Source organism: Mustela putorius, unplaced genomic scaffold (genome assembly GCF_011764305.1).
Source record: "Mustela putorius furo isolate JIRA1106 unplaced genomic scaffold, ASM1176430v1.1 tig00000095_pilon_pilon_pilon, whole genome shotgun sequence".
NCBI lineage: Eukaryota > Metazoa > Chordata > Mammalia > Carnivora > Mustelidae > Mustela > Mustela putorius.
In genome coordinates, this window is record NW_025421280.1 from 35,841,540 (window position 1) to 35,865,644 (window position 24,105).

General features: G+C 63.0%; 3 protein-coding genes across 5 annotated transcripts; all 3 read left to right on the forward strand.

Moving 5' to 3' along the window:
• The first annotated feature begins 1,470 nt into the window (after positions 1–1,470).
• Positions 1,471–8,758, forward strand: LRRC8E (leucine rich repeat containing 8 VRAC subunit E). Of its 2 annotated transcripts, none has more exons than XM_004771690.3 (3): positions 1,471–1,575; positions 4,792–4,934; positions 5,501–8,758. In XM_004771690.3, the coding sequence occupies exons 2-3, from the start codon at positions 4,797–4,799 to the stop codon at positions 7,742–7,744; spliced, it is 2,382 nt and encodes a 793-aa protein (XP_004771747.1). In that variant the 5' UTR covers positions 1,471–1,575; positions 4,792–4,796; the 3' UTR covers positions 7,745–8,758. The 2 variants fall into 2 exon arrangements, with proteins under 2 accessions (XP_004771747.1, XP_004771746.1); XM_004771689.3 differs by lacking the exon at positions 1,471–1,575 and adding an exon at positions 3,960–4,620.
• A 1,280-nt stretch (positions 8,759–10,038) lies between these two features.
• MAP2K7 (mitogen-activated protein kinase kinase 7) lies at positions 10,039–19,735 on the forward strand. Of its 2 annotated transcripts, XM_045085020.1 has the most exons (12): positions 10,039–10,253; positions 12,016–12,063; positions 14,989–15,130; positions 15,319–15,385; positions 15,502–15,615; positions 15,705–15,824; positions 15,967–16,074; positions 16,205–16,384; positions 16,488–16,568; positions 16,667–16,809; positions 17,296–17,341; positions 17,459–19,735. In XM_045085020.1, exons 1-12 carry the CDS (start codon positions 10,130–10,132, stop codon positions 17,591–17,593), a joined length of 1,308 nt encoding a protein of 435 aa, XP_044940955.1. In that variant the 5' UTR covers positions 10,039–10,129; the 3' UTR covers positions 17,594–19,735. The 2 variants fall into 2 exon arrangements, with proteins under 2 accessions (XP_044940955.1, XP_044940962.1); XM_045085027.1 differs by lacking the exon at positions 12,016–12,063 and having other exon boundaries at positions 10,040–10,253.
• Positions 19,736–21,062: 1,327 nt separating this feature from the next.
• On the forward strand, positions 21,063–23,874 carry TGFBR3L (transforming growth factor beta receptor 3 like; the record flags this gene model as incomplete). The annotated part of the gene is given in 5 exon segments (XM_045085039.1): positions 21,063–21,121; positions 21,123–21,297; positions 21,380–21,688; positions 22,311–22,431; positions 22,522–23,874. Coding segments are annotated over 5 exon segments (1,098 nt in total), but the record flags the coding sequence as incomplete, so codon positions are not given.
• Positions 23,875–24,105: the final 231 nt, after the last annotated feature.

Here is a 24,105-nt window from a genome sequence, read left to right on the forward strand (position 1 = left end):
TCTGCCTTCGGCTCAGGTCATGATCTCAGGGTCCTTGGACTCGAGCCCCGCATTGGGCTTTCTGCTCAGCAGGGAGCGGGCTTCCCTCTCTCTCTCTGCCTGCCTCTCTGCCTACTTGTGGTCTCTCTCTCTCTCTGTCAAATAAATAAATAAAATCTTTAAAAAAAAAAAAAAAAAGGATGCTCACTTCAACATAAAGCTTTAAACACCACCCCTACCCCCAGGACATGGATCTAAGGAGCTACTCCTGGGCAGGAAGGGGTGAAGGAGAGGGAGACAGGACTCCATCTCAAATGCCCCAAAGTGGCGCTTGGCCTTTTTCACCCACCTCACCCTGCGTAGTGACATGCACAGCACTTTCCCAGACCGAGATCTCATTCCCTGGCCTGTCTGCCTGCTTACCTCCGTGTTGGCTGCCCCTGCTCCGGCAGAAGCTCTGAGAGAGAACGGGGCCTTGCTTATCTCGGCCTCACAATGAAGGTCTACATTGGGGCTGCCCATGGGGGAGCTCACAGACACTTTGGAGAAGTTGTGCCTCCCAGGGTCGTGCCAATCGCAAGGCTTCACAGAGGAACCTAAGCGGAGAGGGGGTGGTCCCCATCCTCAAGGTTTGGAGCGTCTGGCTATCTCCGGTCTAGCGGACTCATGGGCTCCTTATTCCTGCAGGGGAGGGATCTCATTCTCCCCTTTCGTCAAGGTCCCCTATCCCTTGAGGTTTACAGATAGAAGCGATCAAGGTTCATCAAAGGCCTTCAGGCTGAAGCGGGTGCTTTCTGATTCTAAGACTCAGCGTAGGCCTCCTCGGCGGGGGAGGAATGAGTGGGGGTGGAGAGGCAGTCATCCTTTCTAGAAGCTGGCCTCCCAGGCTGCCCTCAAGCCTGGGATCTCAGAGCCCTCTGGCCCCTGTGCTTCCTGGCTCTGCACCCCCCACCCTACCCCAGACCTGAGGGCAGCTTGCCCCTACCCTTCCCAGGGAAGTCCAGAGCAGAACTCAAGGCTGGGCAGGGTCAGACCAAGAAGCGCCCCCACTCTGCTCAGCTTCCCTTGGCCTGGTGCTCAGAGCAGGAAAAGGGAAACCCCCCTTGGTTCCCCGGACTCTGTTCACTGGTCCCTTGGCTATGCCTGAAGGTGGCTACACCTGGGGGAGGGGCGGGGGTGGGGAGGCTCGTCACCTGTTCCTGACAGGGTCTATGCAGCCTGGATCCTGGAAGGAAGCCCCGAGGCTGGTTCTGGGAGCGCAGTCCCTCCGGGCCCCTCCGTTTCCCCGACTGCAGCCTGAGCCAAAGGTCTAAGACCCCCGCTCCTCCGGCCCGCCCCTCACCCACCGCGGGGAGAGCGGGGGCACGACTGCCCTCCTCCCACAACCCCTCGGCGCCGGGAGTTGGGGGCGACCTGAGAGGGCCCAGAGGGAGGCGGGGCCGGGCCGTCCACGGGGCGGGCAGGCGGGGCGGCTCCCGGGCTCCTGTCCCGCCCGCCCGCCCTGACTCACCCAGGCTGGCCCGGGAACTCTGCGGGAGTCCCGGCCGCTCCGCTCCCAGGGACCCAGGAGTTGGGCCCAGCGTCCCAGCCGGAGCGGTGAGTAGATGGCTGTCTGTCCCCGGGGACGGGGCGGCGGGGCGCGGGTCTGGCCCGCATGAGGGCCGCCCCAGGTGCCGCTGACCCTGGCGCCCGAGCCCGCGGCCCGCTGGGAGGCACAATGAACTGGGGAGGGGGTGGGGGCGGCGAGAGACTCGGCCGTCGGCAGCCCGAGGGCGCCTGTCAGGGAGCGGGGTGGGGGTGGGGGGTCTGGGCTAGGACGGAACGGAACGAAGGTCAGCAGGATGGAGGACCCCCCCCCCATCCCCGGGGTCTTGATCCTGTTCCCCTCTCCTTGCCTGCTGGGGGAAAGAGACAGCGACAACTCACCTCTGCGAACCCCTCAGCGCCCCCAGAACCTCACCCCTTGGGATCCTCTCCAGGGTGTCCCATCCAGAACTCTTAAACCTCAAGACTCCCTCCGCTCCCAAGTCCTGGCAGTGCGGCTTGGAAACATACTAGGTTGGGAGCCCCCAAGCCCGGGCCTGGCCCAAGATATGCTACTAAGATCCCCCCACCCCCCCTCAGTTTCTCGCACTTTCTTTCCCCCTCAGTTTCTCTCTTGTGTAAAAGTCAAAGATTGGACCCGTGTGTTCCAAAGCCTGTTTCAGGGCTGACAACTATCACTGTGTTTTCCCTGCCCATGAGCATGGGCTGTGGGTTGAGGGGGGGCCGGGACCAGGAGCACCCACCAGTGCCCTGTTTTGGGAGGCCACCTGGGAGCTCCGGAGAGGGCCTGAGAGAGCAGAAGCAGGGGTGAGGTACGGATGGGTGGAGCTCGGGCTGGGCCTGGTGGTTAGGTGGACCAGGACCCTCCAGCCTGGCCATCCGAGCAGCTGCCGACCGCCCATCTGCTCTGCTGGAGCTCCCCTCTGAGGGTCTCCTGGAGAAGACACGGTGGCATCTCAGCAGAGGTTTTCACCCACAAGCGTACAAGGCGGTGTGGGGGGGTGCTACCAGGCAGATGAGACTTGGGGGTTACGCCTTAAATACCACTGGTAGCTGTGAAACCTCCAGCTGATTATTTCCCTCCTTGAGAGTCTGGAAAATGAGGGTTGCAACACCCTCCCTCCGAGAGTTGGGAGGAAAGGAGGTCCTGGAAGCATCTGGTGGCCATAAGGAGCGTGTGGCCGAGTGGCTGTTTTCCTCCGGACTCCCCTTCCCTCAAGCCCTCCGCCCTGGGGCCCAGCTCAGACAAAGTGGGGGGGGCCCATCTTGTGTCTGTGGAAGCTTAATGGCAGGTTCGGGCCATCCAGTTTGAGTCATGGAGACAGATAATGATAACCCCCATGTCTGCCTCCGATGGTGTTGTGTATGTATACCTTGTTCCGTGAGAGCCACAGGGCCTTCCACTGGGGACCCTGGGTGTCTCTGCCTTGTTGCCTTTGATTGCAGTCCTGGTATGGTGGGCGCTAGAGCTCCTGGCCAGGCGAGATGGACGCAGGCAGAACGTCGGTCCCTGCCCATGTATTTTTGCCACAGCCCCCAGAAGTGCTCTCCTTAGGTTGAACAGCGGAGTGGGGTCCCTCACAGGGACAGGTCCCCAGCAGCTGGCTCCCGGCTCTCCCCTCAGCTCAGCGTGTACATCCAGGCGCACACTCCAGAATGCCCCCAGGTGTCCCCTTGGATGGCTGCTGTGTACATTGGGCCCCCCCCCCCCGGGCATGAGCCCCACGTGTTTAAGATTCCCCAGGGACTGGACTGATACAGTTTTCCTTTTAGGATCGGGTGTCACGGTGAGAGGGAAGGATGGGGCACTGTGGGAGGGAGCCTCGGTTCTGTCTGAGCACCCCCTGTCTGCGTGCCCGGTTGGGGTGAGTCAGGGCCTGAGTCAAGGGGCCCTGCCCCTGCCATCCCAAAGTGAGGGCCTCTGATGGGATTAGAAGGTGTGGTGGACTGCCCCGCCCTCAGCCCTCAGCCTGGTGGGCAGAACCCGCATCCTGTATCCTTGCCCACCTCCACCCCATCCCCACCCAGGAGCCAACCCAAGGCCTCACTGACCTGGGGACCAACAAAAAGGAGGGTCGGAGGGAAGTGTCGAGTAACTGACTGAGGTGTGGGCCAAGGCCAGGTTCCCCTCCCCTAGGAAATGGGTGAGAGGCTGGGGGACCCGTTGATGGCCCGGATGCCTCCCTCCCTTGCCCAGTCTCCGGGAACCCCATATGGGAAAACTGGCAGGGTAGAGGAGCACGGATGCTGGGAGGGGCGGTCCAGCCTCGGAGCCCCCTGGGAAGCAGTGCAGGTCTTGCTGCCTCACTTTCCTTCCGTCCAGCCTCAGGGCGCTGGGTAGGGAGGCTCCCTGTGGGAGGCAGGCTCCCCCGGCTCCCTGCTTGGGAGGGTGATGTCCCAGCCTGTGGCCCACGCCCCCATGTGACTTGCTCCTGGCCGTCCGTATCTGAAATAATGATACCTTGGTCTAAAATGAAACCCAGGGACAGACAGAGTGGGCCGGCCGCCCAGCCCCAGTCCCGGGCTGTAGGTGTCACTCTGGCTTCTCCCTGTGTTTTCCATTTCCTGATCCTCTGCCCTCCAGGCATCCTGGCACCCCCTACCCAGGCTTCTGTTTTCTGCCTCAGATTCTGGGCACCAACCCCTGTAGAAACCCAGGTGTCCTAGTGCTCCCTCCCCCTAACTGACCAGCCTTCGGTTTTGCCACTCCCTGCCCCTCGGGCCCTGTAACCAGAGCCAGGCTCCAGCCGGCTTTTCCGGTTGGAGGTTGGAGGTGGTGCCCAGAGCGCCCCTGAAGGGGGTGGGGGGCCCACACCCCGGAAGTCCTGAGCCTGCCTCAGACGCGCTCTGGCCCAGTGGCAGAGAGAGCTGGGGCTGGGTGTCTGGAGTCAGAGCCGCAGAGCGAGCGCTTCGGGCTCTGCATCGAGGGTGGGCGGCGGCTGCGTTCTGGGAGAGCGCCACACAGGCCAGCTGGGGGACAGCGGCCCTGTGGACTGCGGGTCCTGACCTCTGAAAGGGCCAGCAGCGTCAGATGGGAGCGAGGATCCCGGGGAGCAGAAGTGGGAAGAACAGTAGGAGCTCGGCTCCAGGAAGGAGGTGAGGTCTGGGGCAGAGGGGAAGGGGGCACACAGCTCGTGCGCTCTGCCTGGCTGGGACAGGCGAGAAGGCAAATTGGGAGCAGAGGCAGGTGTCCGGCTCGCTGGGGGCCCACGACCAGGCACCCCCTCTTGAGGGTCTCTGCAACCCCTGCCTGCCCCTCCCCCGCAGGAAAGATGATTCCGGTGGCCGAGTTCAAGCAGTTCACGGAGCAGCAGCCCGCCTTCAAGGTGCTCAAGCCCTGGTGGGATGTGCTGGCCGAGTACCTCACGGTGGCTATGCTCATGATCGGGGTCTTCGGCTGCACTCTGCAGGTAAGGCGCTCCGCCGGGGCGGGGCGGGGCCTGGGGATTCCGGAAGGGGGTGCCACCGTTCTGGAGCCTGGAAGGGGGACATCAAAGCGTTGACGGGGGTTATTTCCTTCTGCGGCTGTGAGGCAGAGGGAGCCTGCGTTCCCTGCCTCTCTCCTTCCCGGCTCTCCCGTGGCCTCTGACATTCCTTGGTGTATAGATGCCCGTAGCTCCTCTTCCCTGTGCATGTGTCTTTGTCCAAAGGACGTAAGGCCCACCTTAATGACCTCACCTTAACTTGATCACGTGTGCTCTGCAAAGACGATCTAGTCACAGGTATTAAGGGTTAGGACTTCAGGATCTTTTGCCAGGGCTAAGAGGGGGAGAGACCAAGCATCGCATTCAACCAAACTCCTTTTTTCAAAGACTGAGGTGCTTTCAGAGGCTTAGCGACTCTTCCAAAATCACAGCCAGCTGAGGACAGTCAGCAGGGCCTGGGGCTTCCTCCCACCTTCAGCCCACCTGCCCCCCTCAGCCAGCTATCCAAGCCGACCCAGCTCCTTGATCCTCTTCCCTCGCCTCATTCCCAGGTGACACAGGACAAGATCATCTGTCTGCCCAGTCACGAACTCCGAGAGAATCTATCCGAAGCCCCATGCCAGCAGCTGCTGCCCCGGGGCGTCTCCGAGCAGATGGGGGGCCTCCGGGAGGTCAGCGGCCTCAAGAACAACTTGGACCTCCAGCAGTACAGCTTCATCAACCAGCTGTGCTACGAGACCGCCCTCCACTGGTACGCCAAGTACTTCCCCTACCTGGTCGTCATCCACACACTCATCTTCATGGTCTGCACCAGCTTCTGGTTCAAGTTCCCCGGCACGAGTTCCAAGATCGAGCACTTCATCTCCATTCTGGGCAAGTGTTTCGACTCGCCCTGGACCACGCGGGCCCTGTCCGAGGTCTCTGGGGACAACCACAAGGGCCCCGCTGCGGGACGGGCGACGGCGACCGTGGAGGCGTCCGCGGGGCCAGGAAAGGCAAGTGAGGGTGAGAAGGAAAAGGTACTGATGGAGCCTGAGAAGGTGGTGACGGAGCCACCGGCCGTCACCCTGCTGGACAAGAAGGAGGGCGAACAGGCCAAGGCGTTGTTTGAGAAGGTCAAGAAGTTCCGCGTGCACGTGGAGGAAGGCGACATATTGTACACCATGTACATCCGGCAGACGGTGCTCAAGGTCTGCAAGTTCTTCGCCATCCTGGTCTACAACCTGGTCTATGTGGAGAAGATCAGTTTCCTGGTGGCCTGCAGGGTCGAGACCTCGGAGGTGACAGGCTACGCCAGCTTCTGCTGCAACCACACCAAGGCCCACCTCTTCTCCAAGCTGGCGTTCTGCTACATCTCTTTCGTGTGCGTCTACGGGCTGACCTGTCTCTACACCCTCTACTGGCTTTTCCACCGGCCCCTCAAGGAGTACTCCTTCCGCTCGGTGCGGGAGGAGACCGGCATGGGGGACATACCGGACGTCAAGAATGACTTCGCTTTCATGCTCCACCTCATCGACCAGTATGACTCGCTCTACTCCAAGCGCTTCGCCGTCTTCCTCTCCGAGGTCAGCGAGAGCCGCCTGAAGCAACTCAACCTGAACCACGAGTGGACGCCCGAGAAGCTTCGGCAGAAGCTGCAGCGCAACGCCCGCGGCCGGCTCGAGCTGGCCCTCTGCATGCTCCCGGGGCTGCCCGACACCGTCTTCGAGCTCAGCGAGCTGGAGGCGCTGCGGCTGGAGGCCATCTGCGACATCACGTTCCCCCCGGGCCTCTCGCAGCTGGTGGGCCTGCAGGAGCTCAGCCTGCTGCACTCGCCGGCCAGGCTGCCCTTCTCCTTGCAGGTCTTCCTGCGTGACCGCCTCAAGGTCATCCGCGTCAAGTGCGAGGAGCTCCGCGAGGTGCCCCTGTGGGTGTTTGGGCTGCGGGGCCTGGAGGAGCTGCACCTCGAGGGGCTCTTCCCCCCGGAGCTGGCTCGGGCAGCGACCCTTGAGAGCCTCCGGGAGCTAAAGCAGCTCAAGGTGCTATCTCTGCGGAGCAACGCCGGCAAGGTGCCCGCCAGCGTGACGGACGTGGCCGGCCATCTGCAGCGGCTCAGCCTGCACAACGATGGGGCCCGCCTGCTGGCCCTTAACAGCCTCAAGAAGCTGGCGGCGCTGCGGGAGCTGGAGCTGGTGGCCTGCGGGCTGGAGCGCATCCCCCACGCCATCTTCAGCCTGGGCGCGCTGCAGGAACTGGACCTCAAGGACAACCACCTGCGGTCCATCGAGGAGATCCTCAGCTTCCAGCACTGTCGCAAGCTGGTCACGCTCAGGCTGTGGCACAACCAGATCGCCTATGTCCCCGAGCACGTGCGGAAGCTCCGGGGGCTCGAGCAGCTCTACCTCAGCCACAACAAGCTGGAGACCCTGCCCAGCCAGCTGGGCATGTGCTGCAGCCTCCGCCTGCTGGACATCTCCCACAATGGGCTGCGCTCCCTGCCCCCTGAGCTGGGCCTCCTCCAGAACCTGCAGCACCTCGCTCTGTCCTACAATGCCCTGGAAGCCCTGCCCGACGAGCTCTTCTTCTGCCGCAAGCTGCGGACGCTGCTCCTGGGCTACAACCACCTGAGCCAGCTCTCGCCCCAGGTGGGGGCCCTCAGAGCCCTCGGGCGCCTGGAGCTCAGGGGCAACCGCTTGGAGGTGCTGCCAGAAGAGCTTGGCAACTGCGTGGGGCTCAGGAAAGTGGGGCTCGTGGTAGAGGATGCCCTTTACGAGGGCCTGCCAGCAGAGGTGCGGGAGAAACTGGAGGAGGAATGAAGCGAAGGTGGGGAAGGTTGGGGTAGAGGCCTTCTGGATGCTTCCACGCCAGAGTCTCTGCTGCTGTCTTCAAGAGAGGTGGCCAAGACGGCCCAGGCCAAGAGAGGAGGAGCAGACACATCAGCCTCGTGGGGTCCAGGCAAGATCCTGGGGCTGGTCTGAGAAGAGACGGGAGGCCGTGGATTTGGGGTGGAACGTCAGAGAGGGATTAACTCAGTCCTTGGATTCTCAGGCTAAAACCACACCTGTGTCTTTGGCTGGCTGGCCTGCCCCGCCCGTGGACATTCTAGCTCAATTAGTGCCATATAAGGGGGTGCGGCACATCCCAATGGGATTTCAACCCTTCCCCCGCCCTGGACCAAAACAGCTTCTATCTGGGGTCCTCTCCCAAGGAGGGGACACAGACACAGGAGACCGGCGACCCTCACCCCGAGCTTTGATGCCAATCCCTTATTTATAAGTTGTTTGCTACGTACACGTGCACTCAGAAAAATGGTTCTCACATTTGGCTATGCATCAAAATCAACATCCCCAAAACAAAACATCTTGGGCCCCACCCCTGGAAGACTGACTCAGGTCTGGCTGGAGACCAGGAACCTGACTGTCAGTAAGCATCCCAGGTAATTCTAATGAAGGTGGTCCTAGGTCTGTATGTTGAGAATTGTGGACCTCCAGAATCTGGATGTCCAGTGCAGGGATTCTGAACCCTTTTTAAGTCCTAGACTTTTTTAAACATCTGACAAAAGCTGGACACCTCCTTTCCCAGGAAAATGCTCAGGTACACATACATGCAAATTTCCGCAAGCGACTTCAGGCAGGCAGCAGATTCCCCCAGACATCCCAGAGGGCCATTCATGGACATCCGAAGGATGGCAGACTCCAGGGTTCAGAACGCCTTCGATGGAGGTTACATTCTTCTGAGCACAGGCAGGAACTTGTCTTTCAAATACTCCCTGTATGAGGGAGCATCTATCAGAGGATGCTCAATAAATAATACGAATTATGAAAACTAAACTTCTGATCTCTGGTATCCATTCTGTTGTCTAAGCCTTCCATTTCACCAGACCGGTTGGTTATAGGCAAGCAGCGATACTCACCTGCCAGCATCAAGGGTATGAGTTTTTCTGTCCTGGAAGCAGAGGCAGAGCCATCTTGACTTACCAGGAGAAATGACGTGGCATCCTCTGCCTACCTTTTTTCTGGAGAACCCCTTTTCCTCTACATTATCTGTTAGTTCTCCAGACCCCACTCTCTTGTACCGGTTTGACCCGTCAGTTGTCACCACAGAAGTTCCCACAAGCCTTCATCGCCCACCAGTGTTCCTGTGCTGGACCAGGAGTATGTGGGGCATATGGGACAAGCCGCCTGACCCTGACCTCCTGCAACTGGACACCACGAGGTGTCTCCAAAATGTGAGCCTCTTCCTGGCAACTGAGAGCAGAGGCAAACTGCTTTCCGAAAACCAGGATTCCAGCTGGGGACATTTTCCGAGGCACTCATCACACTAGCTAAGCCTCGGGGAAGACAGGCTGAGGCGCATTAACACCAAGGCCCATTTTCTGCATTGCCCAGGAGCAGGGCTCACATTCTGGGGCTGGAAGAAGAGGGAAAGTCTTGAAATACCCGATTTGGGTCTGACCTGGAACTCTGGCCATGACCCTGGCCGTGTCCTCGAGATCAGGGGTCATGCCGCTGGTCCTAGAGACCCTACAGTGACCGAGCCCTACCCCGCCCCTCCCGCCAGTCCTTGCCCAACCCCGAGCTTGCTGAAATAGAAAGGGCTCCCCACGGGCGCCTAATTATGGTGAGAAGGCAGCAATTAAGCCTAACAGGGATCCTAATGAAGCACTGTCCCAGACGAGAAAGGCAGCTGTGAGGGAGCGTGGGTGCCAGAGAACAGGCCGGGCGGGGAAGAGCGAAAACAACACTGGGGAGGACACACAGCAATAAGCTACTCCCGGGAACAGCGGCAAAAGAGCGGGCCAAGCTTGCGCATGCGTAAAAAAGGCCACGCGCGGGATCGCGTCTACCCCTCCGTACGCAGGCGCACCGACCCCCCCCCGCCCCCGCCTTTCTCTGCAAAACAGTGTGAATGGATTTCCACACAGCGCCTCCCGAGAGTGCGCTCGGAATCAGCGCGTGCGCTTCACGGTGAGAGGCGTTGCACGCTGCCAGACGCGAGCTCTAGGTGGCGTCAGCTCTCCGGCTGGGAAAAAGCACGCATGCTCAGAGGTTAGGTACGAGGGATGGGCGAGCGCGCGCCGCGGGCATGCGCCATGCAGGGAGAGACGGCGGCTCGGCGGGGTCATCCGGGCGCAGGCGCAGTGCGGTGTTTGTCTGCCGGACTGACGGGCGGCCGGGCGGTGCGCGGCGGCGGCGGGGAAGATGGCGGCGTCCTCCCTGGAGCAGAAGCTGTCCCGCCTGGAAGCAAAGCTGAAGCAGGAGAACCGCGAGGCCCGGCGGAGGATCGACCTCAACCTGGATATCAGCCCCCAGCGGCCCAGGCCCAGTAAGCACGGCGGCGTGGGGGAGGGGGCGGGCGGGGCGGGGCGCGCGCCGCGGTAAGCCCCGCCCCCGCCGTCAGGCCCCGCCCCCGCTTCCGGGGCGCTCTTGCTCCTCCTCCTCTCCGCCCCATACCCCCTGCTGTCTGTTCGCAGGGAGAGGGTCACGGTGACCCGGGGGGCGTGGGGCCGCGGGCTCCCGGGCAGTCCTCCCCCAACGTAGGGGTTTCCCCTTACGGGGACTACGAGCCCAGTTACCCGGCCCCGGTCGAAGGCCCCCCACCACCTGATGACCCGCCCCCTCACCGTGATTCTCGGAGCCTGTGTCCCCGTCACCTACCCGGAGCCGCGGCTCCCCCTAATCCACGCGACCGTGACCACATGCAGATTCCCGGCAAACGCGGACACCTCTGCCAACCAGATGATTTCGCTGCTGCCATCTCAGTGCCCGGCAGGAGGCCCCTTTTCCTCTTCTGCACCTGGGTCCTTGTCATATGGTTCCGTGGACGATCCACTCACACCCACACACACGCACACCCGGCCCGGGTGACCCCTGAGGTCATAGGACCCCATATAACTCCCTATTCCTGCGAACTCCTTCCCGGTGGCTGTGCCTGGGAATCCCTTTTTCCCAGGCTGGGCCCTTGTCATTGGGCCTAGCAGGCCCTGTCCCGTGCACACCCTACCCACATACACCAGGCACCCTCAGACTCTTCTGACTGGTTTCATTGCCGCTGTCTTGGGGACTGTTCTAGCTTCTCCAAAATTACACACCCGACCCCCAGCCTGGCAACGTTTCATCACCTGGACTCCAGGGACTCCCTCTTCCCTGCACTCACCTAGCCTAAGGATACCCGAGGCGAGTGTGTGATAACTCGGCCTCCCAGACCACGTACCGCTTGTCTCCGATCCCGCTCTCTCTGTGACCACCTACCTCCCTGGCGTCTTACCATCTGAATTCAAAAGCTGCTGTGCCTTCCCCCAACACCTGGCCTGGGATGCACCTGGCCTGGGATTACCCCAGCCAGTCTGCTTTCTTTGTTAGGTCCCACAGGACGCCCCCCCCCCCTCTAAATCCCCCAGCTAGAGGGCATCAGATCTTCACCCTCCCCACACACCTGACGAATGGTACCCCACCACACACTTTGTGTCTCTCGAGCTGGCAAATTGGCCTCTTTGGTGCTTCTCCTGATATGGTCCTTGTAGCTTATGTAGCTCCTAAGGGGTCCTCCGGGTAGGAGGGGGCACCCCTCCCCCGTCAGTCAGGGCATTGCAGTCATTCTCTGCTCACCCAGCCCGACCATCCCCGACCCCTGTGTGCGGTCCTTTCCTTGTCCTTCCCTCTTCTGACTTGGGGTAGGCGTGTGGGCTCCTCCCTGGGGCAGAAAGCCCTCCCAGGACTGGAGGTTCCCTACTGGGCTCTGCAGTGCTGCCTCCGCTAGCCCCAGCACGGTCGAGACAGGGCTGGGTATGGGGCCAGGGGTCCCTTATGGGGTGGCTGTCCCAGGTGCACAGTGAGGCACGGTGAGGCCCATGGCGGGCAGGTCCCTGAGGAGCCCCCTCCAGGCATGTGTGTCTGTGTCAGCTCCATCCATCCTCCCGGTCCTGCCATTTCTGTCGGTTTCTACCCGTCTCTGCAGTTTGGAGCCTCGCGCCTCACCCCTCTTCCTCATTATGATTTGATTTCTTTTCTTTTGAACAAATCAGTTGTTTCTGTTGTGATTTATCGTGGTGTTGTTTTTTTTTTTTTTCTTCCTTTTCCCCATCCAGTTATTGTGATCACTCTAAGCCCTGCTCCTGCCCCGTCCCAACGAGCAGGTACCAGCCTTTTTATCATCGTCGCTTGGACGTCTGCACCATTGACCTAACCGCTGCCCCCGCCGCAGAATACCCTCCCCTACCCCCCATGCTGTGTGTGCGCGCGCTCCTGTCACTCTTACTTTCTCTCCTTGCACACCATCAGTGATCAACAGTGTTCGGCCCACTTGGCCTCTTCTCTGTGCACTCACCTTCCACTCCTCCCTTCCTGGTGGGCTCAGTTTTGGACTCCTGGAAGAGGAAGTGAGCTCCTTTACCCACCGGGAGTCTGCCGCCTGTGAGAGGTCACGTGTGTGCATGCGTGTGTAAGGGAGAAAGAGAAGGTTGAGTCAGGCCGTCGGGCTGTTCCTGTTGATTTGTTTCAACAACACAGCAAACACATGTCGCTCCACTCTGGGGACACAGCGGCGGACGGAATGGACCAAGGGCCCCTTGTCGCGTGGCTGACAGTCACGGACAGTGAGCACTTTCCCAGTGTGGAAGAAGCGGAGAAAGCAGCGATGCCTTGTAGAAAAGGCCAGGTCTGCAGGGGGTGGTTGGTCAGGGAGGCCTCTGGAGAAGCTGGGATACGAGCCCAGGCTCGTGGGAGGCAGGGAGCCCGTGAACGAAGGTAGAGGAAGCAGCCGGCAGGGTCCTGAGTGCGGTTGCTTGTGGGTGCAGAGCAGGTGTGTGCAGGGTGTGGGTGTGTGTGTGTGTGAGAGAGAGAGAGAGCTGGAGAAACAGACACACATCTGAGGGGTCTGGCCCTGTTGGCCCTTGTGTAGGTGGAACTAGATGGTGTGTGTGTGTGTGTGTGTGTGTGTGTGTGTTAAGACAGCGTGGGGCTGGTTCTGTTCAGGGCTCTCAGCATATTGTCTGTATGTGTGTGCGTGGGGGCTGGTTGTGCCATCCCGTGTGTGTGTGTGTGTGTGTGTGTGTGCGTGCATGTATGTTGGACTGACAGCCCGGTATGTCTGTGGCTCCTGTTGGTCCTGTGTTCCCATGCGCTTTCTTATTCTCTCTCTCTCTCTTTCTCTTACTCAGCCTCTCGCTCTCACTGTGCCCTCCTGACCTGCCACGTGGCCTCTCACCACCTCTGTAACCTCCATTCTCAGAGCCTTTGTGTACCTCCTCCCTTCGCCCACCTTAGCCCCCCTCAGGTCCCCACCGTGTTTCAGTTGTAGGGCCACTGGCAGTGTCTCCCCCCAACCCCCAGAAGCGTGCAGAGGGTCGGGGTGTGGTTCTCACCCCAGAGAGGAGGTGACCATGCAGGGCAGAAAAGGGGCCCAGATATTTCTCAGGGGGCGAGAGCCTGGCAGTGTCGCCAGAGAGTCCAGGCACAGGGGAGCACGGGGGCCCCTCAGGTGCCCCTGAGGTTGCTGAGCCAGAGACAGAGGGATCAGGACTCCGGCCATGACAGGAGTGCAGCAGGGACGTGACAAAGCCAGGGCCTAGAGCGACAGGGAGGGAGCACAGGAGGCTCCCTGGGGTCCCCAGAGCTCTTCTTTTGCTCTGAGCAGACCCCACCAAGACCCGTGTCCCTTCTGCGGCTGCAGGCTAGGATCACGGACCTGCTCCCTCACTCTGGACGTGGTCTGGGCCCGGGGTAACGGGGCAGAGAAAGTACCCAGACGGCAGCAATTCAAGCGTATTCGTCTGTGTCCACGGGTCACTGTCCATGGGCCCGCGTCACAAGGCGCTTGCAGAACTGTGGGAGGAGAGCGTGGACCGCGGCAGGAGGTGCAGGCAGAGAAGGGGGCATCAACTGAGGGTCGTGGGACGGTGGCCCCAGGCCTCCCGGCCGTTCTCCATAGGAAGGTTCTCTTTTGGCCCCACTTAGAGACACTTGCAGCCAGTGCCCTCCACGGTTAGGGACCCCCTTTTAGAGCATCTGGGCATCTGGGCTACAAGGGTTCAGTGGAGGATCATCTGTCTTCTCCAGGGGCCACACGGGTCTCTGCTCCCACCCTCCTGGCAGCCCATCCAGGGAGGATCCCAGCCCCTCCGGGAACCTACTGTCCTGTCCCGGGCCCCTGTCTGGCCTGTCTCTGCAGTGCCTCCTCTGGGCAGCTGGGCCCCGAGTCTTGGCTCCCATCTGTCTGTCTGTCTCCTGCCCTCCTGATCCCCGAATGCCGCCTGCCCGTCCTGGGGTGCCCGCTGCCTGCCCGCTGCCTGCCCGCCTGCGTGGAGCATGCCCGAGCTGTCCGCATGCAGGCTGCTGAGAAGACCCCCGCTGGCCCATTCCCCACCCCCAGCCCCAGCCCACCGGAATCCCCTCACCCCAAGGACACAGGCCCAGCCTGGGGTCCTGCCCCCATCCATTGGCCCCAGCTTTGCAGGCCAAACTGGGAGGCTCAGAGATGAGCCTACTGGCTAGAGGGTGGCCCTCCCTGACCCTGGAACAGAACGTGGGGCCAGGCAGCCGGAAGGAAGCATGGGGCCCTCGCCCACTGGCTCCCTGGGATGGTCTTGCCTGATTCTTAATGGGCAGCCGAGTTCAGTGCTGCCGTCAGGGCCAGAACCCAGGCTGATCCTAGCGGGCATTCCCTCCTCGCATGGTCCGGAGTGTGGGCGCTGTGGCCCTGGGCCAGCTTCCTGGGCAGAGGTGGGGAGGAAAGGGGCATATCGGGCGGGCCGCCTGGCTGAAGGATGTCATCAGTCCCTGGGCCGCGATCCCGTGTCAGCACAGACTTGGGGACAACCCCTTAGCCTCTGGAAACCACCCCTCCCTGCCAGCCCACGCCATCTTCTTCCAGGTCAGGGGGGCGGGAGAAGGCACTCTGAGAGTGCAGGGAGACCCTAGCTCCTCCAGCCCAGTGGGGTGGGGGGTGGGGGGTCTGTGCTGGCCTACCTGATGCCAGGAAGGGGGAGACCAGAGTCCCAAGGCCCCAGAGTGCCAGGTGGTGGCTAACCCCCTCTCACTCCTGGTTCTCACCCCCCACCCAGCCCTCCAGCTCCCGCTGGCCAATGATGGGGGCAGCCGCTCACCGTGCTCCGAGAGCTCCCCACAGCACCCCACACCCCCTGCCCGGCCCCGCAACATGCTGGGGCTTCCATCAACCTTGTTCATGCCCCGCAGCATGGAGAGGTGAGCTGTTGGAACGGGGGCGGCTGGCCAGTGGGGGGAGGGGGTCAGGAGAGGATGTGGGGAGGGCCATTCACCTGTCCTAGGGAGGAGGGTGGTTAAATCTGTGGGAACCCCTGTGGGTCAGGAACCAGGGTGGCCTCTGTTTGGTTGGGACCATCCCCCACTAAGACCTCCGTCCTGTCTCCCAGCATTGAGATTGACCAGAAGCTACAGGAGATCATGAAGCAGACCGGCTACCTGACCATCGGGGGCCAGGTACCACCCTGGCCCTGGCCCCCTGGGGGGTGGGCAGGCGCACCACGGGGCTAGGTCTTGGGGTGGGGGCGGTGCCGAGGCCCGGCCCATCCTCCAGCTCTGGCTGTCCTGGCCAGCGCTACCAGGCCGAAATCAACGATCTGGAGAACCTGGGGGAGATGGGCAGCGGCACTTGCGGCCAGGTGTGGAAGATGCGCTTCCGGAAGACGGGCCACGTCATCGCCGTCAAGGTGAGCCCCGCCCCACGTGAGCCCCGTCCCGGGAACCGACCCCCACTCCTCCCCAATTGCGGGCTGAGGCTCCCCTGGTCCTTGTGCAGCAAATGCGGCGCTCGGGAAACAAGGAGGAGAACAAGCGGATCCTCATGGACCTGGACGTGGTGCTCAAGAGCCACGACTGCCCCTACATCGTGCAGTGCTTCGGCACGTTTATCACCAACGTGAGCGCTGGCAGGCAGCCGCGGATGCTCCCCTGTCCCCCGGGGCTCTGCTGGTCTCCTCCTTCCTGGGCGGAGTCCACGTGGGGTGGGCGGGAGTTGGGGGGTACAGCCGCACCCAAGCCTCCCTGTGCTGCGCCTGCAGACGGACGTCTTCATCGCCATGGAGCTCATGGGCACATGTGCGGAGAAGCTCAAGAAGCGGGTGCAGGGCCCCATCCCCGAGCGGATCCTGGGCAAGATGACGGTGGCGGTAAGTGGACCGGGCAGGGGTGCGGCTGGCCGGGTGCTTCCGCCACCATTCCCCCACCCACCCACCTGCTTTGTCCTCCTGTCACCGGTGTCCTCCCGTCACCCGTGCTGTCCCGCTGTCCCCGCTGCAGATCGTGAAGGCGCTGTACTACCTGAAGGAGAAGCACGGCGTGATCCACCGAGACGTCAAGCCCTCGAACATCCTGCTGGACGAGCGGGGCCAGATCAAGCTCTGTGACTTTGGCATCAGCGGACGTTTGGTCGATTCCAAGGCCAAGACGCGCAGCGCCGGCTGTGCCGCGTACATGGCGGTGAGTGGGGCCCCCGACGCGCAGCGCTTGGGTGGGTGGGCCTGGGGGATCCAGGTGACGCACCGGACCCGGGGGTACATCCTCCCCTTCTGCTCCCCGGCAGCCGGAGCGCATAGACCCTCCGGACCCCACCAAGCCGGACTATGACATCCGGGCCGACGTATGGAGCCTGGGCATATCCTTGGTGAGTGGGGGGCCCCCACCGTTTGAGGATCCAGAGGGAGGCGGGAAGGGAGAGGAGGAACCCGTCCTCAGCCCCACCGGCCCCGCCGTCTCTTCTAGGTGGAGCTAGCGACGGGACAGTTTCCCTACAAGAACTGCAAGACAGACTTTGAGGTCCTTACCAAAGTCCTCCAGGAAGAGCCCCCGCTCTTGCCCGGGCACATGGGCTTCTCAGGGGACTTCCAGTCCTTTGTCAAAGACTGGTGAGGAGCCCCTGCCTCCCCCCCCGCCCCCCCCCCCCGGGAGGCGGGGCGAGGGGTCAGGGACGCAGGTGCTTAGAGTCGCCAGCTAGGGATGTTGGGGCTGGGGGGACGACCACGGAGCAGCCCCCCACCCACACCAGAAGGCAGGCCCTCCCAGCAGGGGTGCGGGTAGAAGCTGGCCCTTCGCGGGGGTGGGGTTGGGGGGCTGTGTGTCCAGCCCCTGCGAGCCGAATTCTGCCTGCACAGGGGCTGCATTTGCTCGTCCCACGGGAGCCCCACTCACCTGTCCCACAAGCCCTTCACAGTCCAGGTTGGGCTTCCGTCGCAGGCCGGATTCCTAAGTGCAGGGCTCCGGGGCCTCGGGCTTCAGCAAGCAGCCCCAGGTCACGGGTGCCCACCCCCTCCAAGCCGGGACACCGAGACGGAGCGCCCGGCTGCCCCTCCTTCCCCGGCTCTTACTCCTCTTTCCTGCTCCTCCTCCTCCAGCCTTACTAAGGATCACAGGAAGAGACCAAAGTATAATAAGCTACTTGTGAGTACCTGGGGCCCCTCCCCACCCCTCCCTCTCCTCCGGAACCCCCCTCCCCCAGGGGCGGAGCTGCCGCTGGGCTCCTCCCCCCGTCCTCAGCCCCGCCCCTCGGCCCGGCAGGAACACAGCTTCATCAAGCGCTACGAGATGCTGGAGGTGGACGTGGCGTCCTGGTTCAAGGACGTCATGGCGAAGACCGAGTCACCGAGGACGAGTGGAGTCCTGAGCCAGCACCACCTGCCCTTCTTCAGGTAGCCACGTGGTGGCGGCCAGCCCCACTGGGGGCCAGGGGCATGGCCACAGGCCCCCCCTTCCCCATCTGGCCACCCAGCTGCCCGCCAGGGGAGACCTGGGACCTGGACAGCTGCTGAGGGCCGAGGACAGAAAGTAGGGGGGGCGCCGACCCGGCCCCGACCCCCTGCCCACCAGCCGTGGACAGATGGGCTCGCCAGGCCCCAGCCCCTCCCGTCCCCGGGGTCAGCCGGCCTCCCCGGGTCAGCCGGCCGTGCGCGTCCCCCTGACAGACACTGTGAACGGAAGACAGCAGGCCACGAGCAGACTCGCTATTTATTCAGTCGTAACCTCTGGGCTGGGGCGGCCCCCAGGGCCCGGGAGAGAGCCGCCCGTCCCGCCCCTCCCCGCGCATCCGCCCCTCCCTCCCACCCCCTGCCGTGTGCCTGCCCCTCCGCCGCCGCCTCCCTCCGCAGCCCTGCTCCCTGCCGCCGCCTCCCTCTCTGCTCCCTTCTACCTCTCTGGCTTTCCGCGTCTCCCTCCCTGCCTCTGCCTCTCTCCTGCCCACACCTGGGCTCTGCCCACGCCCCCCAGCGGGACTCCTGGGTCCACTTAGGTCTCCGGCAGTGGCGAATCCGTCAGCTGGTGCCCTCGCCCCAGGAAGGCAGGCTGGGCCTTACGACTGCAGCTGGGCCTGGGCTGGTCTCTTTTTCTCTCTCTCTCTCTCTCTCTCTCTTTGATCTCAGGGGGTCCTTTTTGGAGTTTATTGTATTTTATTGTACTTGGTGGGGTGTTTGGGGTGGGGGGGGCAAAGAGCTTGTTCTCATGGGGTTTGTCGGTACCTTCAGAAACTTTTACCAAAGTCATGTTTAGCTGCTTGTGGTGGAGCCCCCCAACCGCCTGTGGGTATAGGCGTCTGGGGAAGGGGTTGGGGGGTTGGCGAGCCCCAAAGGTGGGTTCTGGGGGGCTCCTCCTCCCTTGGGGCCAGCCCTTGCGGCTGGAGACTGGCCACAGCTGGGGTGGGGTGAGTTGAGGACCTCAGGGGGCGTGGAGGGAGCCCAAGGGGCGGCGGCCACACAGGGTGGCCTTCAGGGAAGGCGGGCGCAGGGCCCGGTGAGGGCAGCGGACGCTGCTGCGGCAGGGACATGGTAGAGGGGCTCAGTGGCAGGAGCGGGGGCCCGGGGGCCCCAGGGAGGCAGGAGAGAGGGTACAGGGGGTGGGTGTGGGGGTTCGAGGACGTGACACAGGACAGAGGTGGGGCTGGCTGAGGGCTGGGCGTGTGCAGGCAGGGACGCCCTTGGAGTGCCCCTGAGCACCCCTGGACTCCCCCAGAGCTGGCCAGTGCGCCCTGCGCCCTCCGCAGCAGCCCCAGTGGGAAGGGGGTGTGTTTCCTTTTTGTTGGTGATGCATGCAAATCAAGTGGACAGCAAAACAAAACAAAAAACACAAACAGAAACCCACAGAACCACAAAACCAACCAACAGCAAAGGTGAGGAGCTTGGCCGGCCACGGACGCCGTCTGGGCCGAGGCGTCACTGTATCCCGTCCGTCCTGTCCACTCTCACTCCCGCTCCTGAACTCCGAAACGCCGCGTGTTCAAAAGTACAGAGTTCTCTGCTCTCTGCCCCCTGCCCCGGAGGGGGACCGCCGCCTTCTCTTACCCCGTCCCCTTTGTGAGGGGATGGGGGCAGGGTGGGGGGCCCACAGGTCTGGTCCCCCACCCTCCCTCACCTGGCCCAGCCAAGGAGCGGGGGAGGCCTTTGTGGGTAGCTGGAAGGTTCCGTGGCTGGGCCCAGGGCCAGCGGAGGCCCTGGGCCAGCCACCTGGATTTATTTTTATTTAACTATTTTCTGTTTTGTGAGTGTGTCTGCCCGTCCCTGCCCCCCTTCCGCAAGAAGTGGGGGTTCTGGGGGAACCTCTTCTTCCCTCTGCCTCTTTCCTGTCCTCCCTCCGTCGCCAGTCACCAGCCATCCTTCTTGACCAGGCAGAGGGCGGAGCGGGCAGGCAGGGGCCTGGGGTGGCCTGGCCCGGGCTGCCGGCCCTCGACCCCTCCTTCTCTGGTCGCCAGTATTCCCCCCCCAACACACACCCTTTTTAAAAAACGAAATGCCCTTGTTTGTAAGCCCTTAGCCGCTTGAGAATAAACCGTCTCTCTTCTTCCACTGAGTCTGTGGTTTGTCTTCAGCTCGGCAGGCCCAGGCAGCAAGAGGTGGGAAGGGGCTGTGAGCTCTGACCTTGGCGGGGGGGGGGGGGGGGAGCCGTGCCCCTCTGGGGGAAGGGGCCTCTGCACGAGGGGAGACTGAAGCCCAGCGGGGGCCGGTAGGGTGGTGTTTGTACTGAGTGGCCTGGTATCAAGCGAGCAGTGTGCGGGGACCCCCCCCCCCACGCCCCAACAGCCACAGGTTGGTCAGAGAGGAGCCCTTAATCCCTGGCAGACCTTGGGCGCCCGGCTCTGATGCGCACCGCTCAGCCTGCCGCCCCCGCGCCCTGCCTTCCTGGGTGGCCGCTCAGCCAAGGCCACGGCTGCCTGCCTACCTGCAGGGCCTCGGTGCTGCCCGGAGGCTGCCTCCGAGGCGGGAGTGCACACTCCAGCGCCGGTCCAGCATGCCGGGTGCCACGCTCCTGCTGCTGGTCCTGCTCCCTGGGGTCGCCACCTCGCCCAGCGGGCCGCTTGGTACGTAGATGCTGCGGACACGGCCCGTCACGCTGCCGCCCCCGTGTTGCCCTTTCTCAGTTCCACTGCTCACCTGCCCTGCTGGGGGTAGGGGGGTCTGCAGGGGGTGGGGGACACGGGGGCCGGGGAGGTGGGCCCTGCCTCTGTCTCCCCTTTCCAGGTTCCTCTCCTGGACCCCCCACCTTCCTCAGAGGCCCCAGCAGCTATGAGGCCCATGAGCGCGGGAGAGCAGTGTGCCAGTGCTTTTAGGAACTGTGTGTGGGGGCCGTCCTAAATGAGAACATAATTTGACAAGGGTCCCTCGGGCAGAGAGGGTGTGGGTGCACGTGTGTCCCTGCCTGGGGCTGCAGCTGCCCTCAGTCGGGGAGTGAGGAAACCGGAGACCCTGGAGGCCTGGATGGGCTCCTGCTGTGCCAGAGGGGAAAAGAGACAGCACCCACCTTCTTCCCTTCCCCACTGGTCACAGCACGCTTGGAAAGGAAAGTGGGGGATGGCACCCTCTGCCCGGAGCTGGCCCTGCTGCCCCCACAGAGCAGCCCTGGGGCCCTTGGGGAGCTGCCCTCCCCCAGCCTGACCGCCTCGCCCCCATCGGGCACCCTGTGACTGGACTGGCCCAGCCAGGGGATCCCCTGGTCTGCGCCGGGTGGAGAAGTCCAGGTCCGAGAAGTGGGGGCTCCTCCCCAGAGGTGCGTAGCTTTACTCCCAGCTTCTGCGGGGGGGCTGTGAGGGTCCCGGGACCTTCAGGGGGACACACCGCACCTATTCTGCCAGCAGTGAACCCGGCGCGGAGCCGAGCGCGGGTGAATCCTTACTGCAACAGCACCCATTTCCCAAAGGAGGCGGGGAGGTCGCTGCACTGGCCTGGAGGGGCTGAGGGGCTGCGCGACCTCTGTCGTGTCACCCTTTCTTCCCGCCAGCGCCTCCATTCCCCGCGGCTCCTGGGCCCTGGCCGCGCCAACCCCTTTTCAGTCTGGAGCTGTCGGACGCCGAGGACGCCTTCCCGCGCCGCGCGGGGCCGCTCGAGGTCCCGGCCGACAGCCGCGTGTTCGTGCAGGTGTGGACGCGGGGCGCTCGGGGCCGGGTCAGGCCGGATGGGGGCGGCCGGGGCTGGTGCTTATCCCGCCCCCGCACCCTAGGCGGCCCTGGCCCGTCCCTCTCCGCGCTGGGGCCTGATCCTGCACCGCTGCTCGATGACGCCGTCCTCGCGCCCGGCCCCGGGGCCCGCCCTGGCACTGCTGCGCGGGGGCTGCCCCGCCGACTCCTCCGTCGTCCTCCCGCCACCGCCGGCGCGCCCGGGTGCTGCCGGTCCCGTGCGCTTCAGCTTCCGCCTGCGCCCGGTCTTCAACGCCTCGGTGCAGTTTTTGCACTGCCAGCTGAGCCGCTGCCGCCGCCTCCGGGGAGCCCGCCGGACACCTGCGCCTCTGACGCTGCCGCCGCCATCGCTGGTGCGCGGGGCGGGGAATGGCCGCCTGGGCCAGTCGGGGGCTGGGCACAGGCCCTCTGGCCTCTGAAGGAAGAGTCCCTTGGAGCTTGGGGATCTAGGATTCATACGCTTTGGAGCCTGGAGACCCTTGGAGCTGGGGAGAGTCACTGGGTCTCTCTCAGGCTGGTGGCTGGGCTTCAGGGCCTGTGCGGGGAGTGTGGGTGGGTGGGGAGGGGGAGGGCTGTGACGCTCTCCCTAGGGGCTCCCCAGGGGACAGGGAATGAACACTGGGCTTGCTCTGGGACACCTTGGGTGGAACTCTGAGCTCCCTCCAGGGCTGGCTGGCTCTACAGATGCAGAGGCGGCTGAGCAGCCAAACTTCTGGGTGTCTAATGTTCTCAAAGAACTGGATCGTGTGACCTTGAGGGCCTGAGATTTGGAGTCCTTACAGGCTAGGCGGCTGGATGCTTGTATATCTTAGAGGCTGGGCTCGGGGACCTCTCACGGGGTCGGATTTCCAGTTTACTGGTGCGACTCCTGGTTGCAATAGAGAGCTAGACACCTATATCTCTCGGGAGCGCCGGGGACAGGTCCCTGAATCCTGGGGCCTGACGTCCCCATCTCTTGCCTCCTCCTCCCCACAGTGTCTGCCTCAGGATGAGGCGTGCACGGGCGCCGGCAGCGGCGAGAGTCTGGGTGCCGACGGTCCCCACCTGCACACGCTGACGCAGCCCATCGTGGTCACAGTGCCGCGGCCACCCCCCGGTGAGCGCGCAGTTCTTCGCAGGGTCCCGGGAAGGGGGGTGAGGAGGAACCTGGGGCTTGGGCCCAGTCCCTGTGATGTACTTCCCACAGGGCCACCCAAGGGCATCCCCAGCAAAGCCGTGCGTCCTGAGCCTCCCGCCCCGGCCCCCGCGGCCCTGGAGCCCGCGCCCGTGGTGGCGCTGGTGTTGGCTGCCTTCGTGCTGGGCGCTGCGCTGGCCGCCGGGCTCGGCCTTGTCTGTGCGCATTCAGGTACCAACCTCGGCCCGCCGGGACTTCCGCACGGCCCCCAGCCTATTCCCGCGGGTCGGAACCCCGGGTCGCCGCCACCCAGCCGGTGGGGCACGACCATCCCCAGACCTGCCTGCGCTACGCCCAGAGCAGCCGCCAGGGGGCGCACTTGCCCCGGCTCAATGCGCAGCAACCCCGACTGCTCCGCAGCCTGCCTCTCCTTTCCAGCACCCCCGAACCCCGGTCCCGCCCCGAGAGACTCGCCCAGCGGCCCCCAGCCCAGGAGGCCCCAATAAGGCAGGTAAACGGGCGGGGGGGGGGTTGTAACGGGGGGCCTGGAGGACAGCTGGAAGAGGGAGGTAATGATAATGACTTCATAGGCTTTTCCTGTGTCAGGAAGTGTTCTCAAGGTTTCATTAATATTAATTAATGTAATCCTCATAACAACTTTCAGGTAGATATTATTATAATCCCCATATTAGAAATGAAAAACATGAGGCACTCTCTGAAGTAACTTGTCAAAGGTCACAAAATTTGGTGGAGTTCAGACTCGGGCATGGGGTCACCTGCACCCAGCTTCAGGCCCTGTGTCACAAGAGGGGTCCTCAGACCTGAACAAGTACTAGGCAAGGAGAATTCGCGACTCAGACCTACCGCTCACCCTCACTCCTGCACACAGACTGATGGAGGCGGCCAATGATCCGCTGGGAAGGGGGCGGCCTGCATGGTGTCCCTCTGCTTCGCTCAGTCTGGGTAGCCCCTCCCCAGGGATGGCACACCCCCAGCACGGTCCGGAGACACAACAGCCACGGCCTTGAACCAGGCCCGCCAGGACTGGACCAGCCGGGTGGACCTCAGACCCAGTGGGACCACTGTCTCTGCCTCCTGAACCCTCGTGCCCCTGACGGCTCCTCCTCTTTTTCGCACTTGGGCTCAAAATAAACACCCGGTCTGACCTACTGAGTTCTGAAGTCTGCGTGTGCACTTGGCGCGGTTATAGGGGGCAGGAAGCAGAGGCCTTGGACCAGGACTTGGGGACCTGGCCCACACACTCATATATACGTGTGCAGATGGGGGCCAGGGCAGACCCAAGGGAGTTTTTCCCAAACAATCCCATCTGCTTAAGTTTTAATAAGGTCCACCTTCGGGGCGCCTGGGTGACTCAGTCAATTAAGCCTCTGCCCTCCGCTCAGGCCCTGGTCTCAGGGTCCTGGGATCGAGCCCCAGGTCGGGCACTCTGCTCAGTGGGGAGCCTACCTCCCCTTCTCTGTGTGCCTCTCTGCCTACTTGTGATCTCTCTGTCAAATTGAAAAAAAAAAAAAAAAGGTCCGCCTCCTTTCTCAACCCCTGCACCTGCCCTCCTACAAAGCCAGGCTTTCTCCGCTCTCCACCCCCACCCTGGACCCTGCCCTCGCTAAGGCCTCGACCTCTGGCCTCTGCTTCAGT

Coding starts and splice junctions, on each gene's coding strand:
- LRRC8E (XM_004771690.3), top strand. CDS start 4,797: ATGATTCCGGTGGCCGAGTTCAAGCAGTTCACGGAGCAGCAGCCCGCC. Junction 4,935..5,500: donor TCTTCGGCTGCACTCTGCAG/GTAAGGCGCTCC, acceptor CCTCATTCCCAG/GTGACACAGGACAAGATCAT.
- MAP2K7 (XM_045085020.1), top strand. CDS start 10,130: ATGGCGGCGTCCTCCCTGGAGCAGAAGCTGTCCCGCCTGGAAGCAAAG. Junction 12,064..14,988: donor TGCCCCGTCCCAACGAGCAG/GTACCAGCCTTT, acceptor CCCCCCACCCAG/CCCTCCAGCTCCCGCTGGCC. Junction 16,810..17,295: donor CAGTCCTTTGTCAAAGACTG/GTGAGGAGCCCC, acceptor CTCCTCCTCCAG/CCTTACTAAGGATCACAGGA.